The 4,853-nt window shown below is 32.2% G+C and overlaps 1 protein-coding gene across 1 annotated transcript; it reads left to right on the top strand.

Moving 5' to 3' along the window:
- Positions 1-360: 360 nt before the first annotated feature.
- Positions 361-3,111, top strand: LOC109813569 (large ribosomal subunit protein eL6). Its single transcript, XM_083065648.1, has 4 exons — positions 361-659; positions 1,549-1,655; positions 2,385-2,566; positions 2,743-3,111. The coding sequence occupies exons 1-4, from the start codon at positions 400-402 to the stop codon at positions 2,896-2,898; spliced, it is 705 nt and encodes a 234-aa protein (XP_082921774.1). The 5' UTR covers positions 361-399; the 3' UTR covers positions 2,899-3,111.
- The last annotated feature ends 1,742 nt before the right edge of the window (positions 3,112-4,853 follow it).

The following is a 4,853-nucleotide window of genomic DNA, read 5'->3' as shown; positions in this document are numbered from 1 at the left end:
ATTGAATTTAACAAAATCACCAATAGATAAATTTTAAACAATAGTATTTATAAAAAAAATTAACAAAATTTGAATATAAAGACTAAAATAAGAATTTTTGTAACTAGAGGGACTAAAAACATTAATTTCAAATTTGAGGGAGCAAAAACAAATTTATCTTAAATTTAAGAAACTAAAAATATGCCTAATTTTTTTGATAAAGATAATATTTTTTTTATCAAATAAATAAATAAATATAAAGAGAACGAGCTGGGCCTGGGGTGAGGCAACATCATGTGAGTGAATGGGTATTTTGCGAAAGCCCAGCCCAGCCCATTAAACAGTTTGAGGCGCATCTGTAATGTATGTAAGCAGTGTGAGGGTTTTTCATCTACAGGAGCAGCAGAAGAAGCAAAAGCAATGGCGCCGAAGAAACCAAGAAGCGCGAGGGTGACAAGGAACCCTCAGTTGATAAGGGGAATTGGGAAGTACTCGCGTTCCCAGATGTACCACAAGAGGGGCATCTGGGCCATCAAGGCCAAGCACGGCGGCGTTTTTCCTCGCCACGATCCCAAGCCCAAGCCCCAAGCCCCGGCCCAGAAGCCGCCCAAGTTTTACCCAGCTGATGATGTCAGGAGGCCCCTCGTCAACAAGCACAAGCCCAAGCCTGCAAAGCTAAGGTCTTTGGTTCCACATTGTTGATTACTTTCCCTGTTTATAAGTCACGTGTTTAGTGTTTTGATTTGTGGGGTTATGGTTAGAAAATGTGGGGAATAAAAGGGAGTTTTTTGGTTGCTTGTTGGGTGGAATGAGGCCAAGATTGAAATGCTGTGTGTTTCTAATAATTTTATTGGTAGAAGTGAAAAAAAATATGCTTTTTCTTTAAGCTTGGCAGGTGGAATGAAGTGAAGATTGGGGTCAAGTCAATAAGTCGTGTCAATGCTATATGTTAACTGATGAGTGAATATTGTGGGCGTTTTAATTATTTTATTTGTTAGATTTAATTTTTATTTTCGGTGGTTTTATCATTTTTAGAAAATGTGAGGGTTGGGGGGGGGGGGGGGCTAAGCTTAGGAGGAGGAATGAGCTGCCAATTGGGATAGGTCAATAAGTCTTGTTGATGCCAGTTTTTAACTGATGACATGAACCATGGGAGTATGTGTTTAGTGTGTGTAATTGTTTTATTAGTTTGTTTTTGTCATTTCATCTGCCAACAATGTATGGTGTTTTGTTCTAGTTGTTTGTTATAATGTTAATTGTTAGAAAATGTAAAGCAATTCATGCTTTTGTGAATTTATTTTAATAATTTGATTAGCTACTTTTTGTGATTTAGTGGTTTCGTGCTTAGAAAATATGCTTTATTGAACTTTGTTGTCGGTGTTATTGTTTTTTAAGCCTGGGAACTGGGATATGAGGTTAGATTGGGATTAGGATAAACAATGCCAATGTTCTAGATGTTTAACAATAAAATGGACTTTTTCCAATAAAAAGAATCCCATCTTTAAGAATTTTAGTTTTTGTCTTGTTTTAGTAAGTGAGGTCTTATATTTGGTTTTCTTTGGTCTTCAGGGCTAGCATTACTCCCGGGACAGTTTTGATCCTGCTCGCTGGAAGATTCAAGGGAAAGAGGGTTGTTTTCCTGAAGCAGCTTCCATCTGGGTTGCTTCTTGTAACAGGTGTGGTGTTTGTAATGAGATTGATTTCTGTTCAATTAGTTTTTGAATTATAAGCTTTGTTGGTGGTCAGTTATTCATTTGTTGTGGTCATCATGTTTCATTGAGTTAATCCAATGATTGCTAGTATGTGTTTTCACTTCACTTGTAAATTGTGATCAACATGTTGTTTACAAATGGTCCAATTTATGTTTTCTGTGCCTGCTTCTTCAACAAGCATAGTTCTAAATGTTTAGTAAACAATTCATCCCTCTGCCATCATCTCTCATGGTGTGCAAGTGTAAACGAGAGTCTAACATTCGATAGAGTTAGGTATATTGAGTAGCATATAAGTGAGCAATACTCATAAACTTGTTATCTTAAAATTTTATGTTAAGATGTAGTGTTGAGTTCATATTTAACTCCCCATGTGTTCCCAACAACCCCCACCGGAAACCCCAGAATAGTACTCTAGCAGCAAGATTTTGATTTCTACAAAATAAGCTAATCCAAACTGATACTTAATATTGTCTCTTGGATCATTTTTCTTTGGGAAAATGCTAGTGATTATGTCATTAGTGCTTTAGGACTAATTTTCTATTTAGGTTTAGGTACACATTGATGAAGGTAAAATTGCTAATTCAAATTGTTACTGATATGTGCTTCCCCTCAATTATTAGCTCTCGCAATGCGATTTGTACCTTATTTGCAATGTGGTCTTTCTTCTCATCTAGATGTCTTTTGCCGTTTTAGGTCCCTTTAAGATCAATGGGGTTCCTCTGAGAAGGGTGAACCAGTCATATGTCATTGGTACATCCACAAAAGTGGACATCTCTGGTGTTAACGTCGATAAATTTGATGACAAGTACTTTGCCAAGGAAGCCAAGAAAAAGAAAACCAAGGGAGAAGGCGAGTTCTTCGAGGCAGAGAAGGAGGTTGGTTTGACTAAGCTTTTGGTTTTGTTGATGTTTCCCTTGTTTTCTTTAAGTTTAATAAGGAGATATAACTACTTCTCACCAGATCGACTGTTATAGTCTTATAGGAGGAAAGTAATATTTTTCCTTGTTTTTTGAGATGCATATGTGATGTTACTTTCATTTTCTCATTGTAGGAGAAAAACGTGCTTCCTCAAGAAAAGAAAGACGACCAAAAAACTGTGGACACTGCTTTGTTAAAGGCCATTGAGAGTGTTCCGGACTTGAAGTCTTACTTGGGTGCTAGGTTTTCTTTGAAGGCAGGAATGAAGCCTCATGAGCTAGTCTTCTAGTGTGCCAAAATTATTGTCCTCATTCTGTTTTGTCAAGCTTGTTCCTAATAGCTTTCTGTTTTTTCATGGTTGTAATGAACATTGTTCAACAGTTTTTTCTTCCAGTTTTGGTTCTAGTAGTTGAATTCTTCTATAGTTCTACTAAAAATTAAATAACATTGTTATGCCAGGGCTCTTATACATTATTGATAATCGATTGTGACGTTATCTGAACTTTAAAATGTGTTGTTGACTTGTTTTTAGTATGGTGTTATAGTGCATGTGCACGTATGTACTTCAACTAGATTTTATATTTGTGGAACGCACGGGAAGATAGGGTGAACCTTGGTGAAGTGATATGGCCATGGCCCTTTATCTCTCCCAAAAGTTTTTAGAAATTATATATATATATATATATATATATATATATATATATATATATGTGTGTGTGTGTGTATAAATTAAATTTTGAATAATTTTTTAATTGATTCAAGATTTAAAACTTGTTTTATTAAATTTATTTATATGAAAAATATTGATGCAACGAAGGTTTAAACAAAAACAAAAGTGTAATAAATATAATGAAAATCATATAAAAAATTTAAAAATATAATTTTATACAATTTTTTAGTTATTCATAATATATATTTTACACAATTTTTCTAATTATTTTTATAGTTTCTTGGACTTAAATGTTAATTAAATTTTATAGTTTCTATATAGGTAAATCTAAGATTATAACTTTTTATGTTTCAATTAATCAAAAATTATTCGAAATCATGTCGTAATGTTTTAAATTATTGTTTTTTAAAATATCAAATTAATTCAAACATAAAAGAAAAATAATTAAAATGAATATTTTAATAAATAAATCTAAAAATTAAGATAAATAATCAAAAATATAATTTAATCACATGTAAACATATTATAATAATATTCAGTAACATATTACTCATCTACATGTAAACAAATCTATAATTATAATAAAGAGATTTTTTTTTATTACACAGTTTTTATCCAATTTTATTTTTGTAACTACTCTTTTGCAAATTACAATTTTTTTTATTATTTTATGTAAACCAAAAACCCTACTATTATAATAATATTTTTTAGATCCAAATATATTTTTAATTTATGTAAAATGAGTGGATTTAGATTTTGGTCTTATATTTTTTTTATTCCTTCTAAAACTTGTAAACATTTTTTTATCTTTGTAAAATGAGTAAATTTTGATTTTGATCCTTATAAAATATTTTTTTTTAATTTTCATCACTTTAACATTTAAAATCACTATTTTTAGTTCCTAACGATGATTATAAGGTAGATTTGAAGTATTGTCATTGATGAAATGCTCCAAGATGAAGAGTTGGGGTGTTGAATTTACAAAGATGAGCATGGGATATGTTTTTCAACACTCATCTCGCTTAAGAACATAATGAAGACATTGCCTCCTTCGTAGGGATTTTGTCTCTCTCGATGAGGGTTTTGACATGAAGATGGCATGTGGGATGTGTTTTCCAACAACGGTCTCATTGGTGTGGAAGGAGATGATAAAGAGATTTTGTAAATTGTTGAAAGAAAGGAAGAGAGATCTCTGTAAAAAATAAATTTTCGTCCCTATAATTTATTGCATTTTCACTTTTAGTCTGTTTATTTTTTTTACTATTTCATCCCTAACCTTTTATAAAGCTTCAAAATAGTCCTTATTGTCAACTTTCGTTAAAAAGATTCCTACGGAATATATATTATATTTATTATATTTCATCTCACCATTGTTGTATAAGTAAATTGATTTTAATATTTTTTTAGACAAAATTTCAAAGTACACTTCATCTCACCCAAACCCTCACCCTCGCCATCACGATTAAACTTTCCCTTCCTATCCAAATATGATGCCACAACCCCTAAAGCTCCTAATCCCCTTGACGAGAAGCAACTTCTCATAATCCATGATCTCAACAACGACGTCAAGTTCG

This window comes from Cajanus cajan, chromosome 10 (genome assembly GCF_000230855.2).
Source record: "Cajanus cajan strain Asha chromosome 10, NIPB_CcT2T_4, whole genome shotgun sequence".
Classification (NCBI taxonomy): domain Eukaryota; kingdom Viridiplantae; phylum Streptophyta; class Magnoliopsida; order Fabales; family Fabaceae; genus Cajanus; species Cajanus cajan.
The sequence above is the reverse complement of the archived record's forward strand: the minus strand, read 5'-3'. Positions and strand labels throughout refer to the sequence as shown.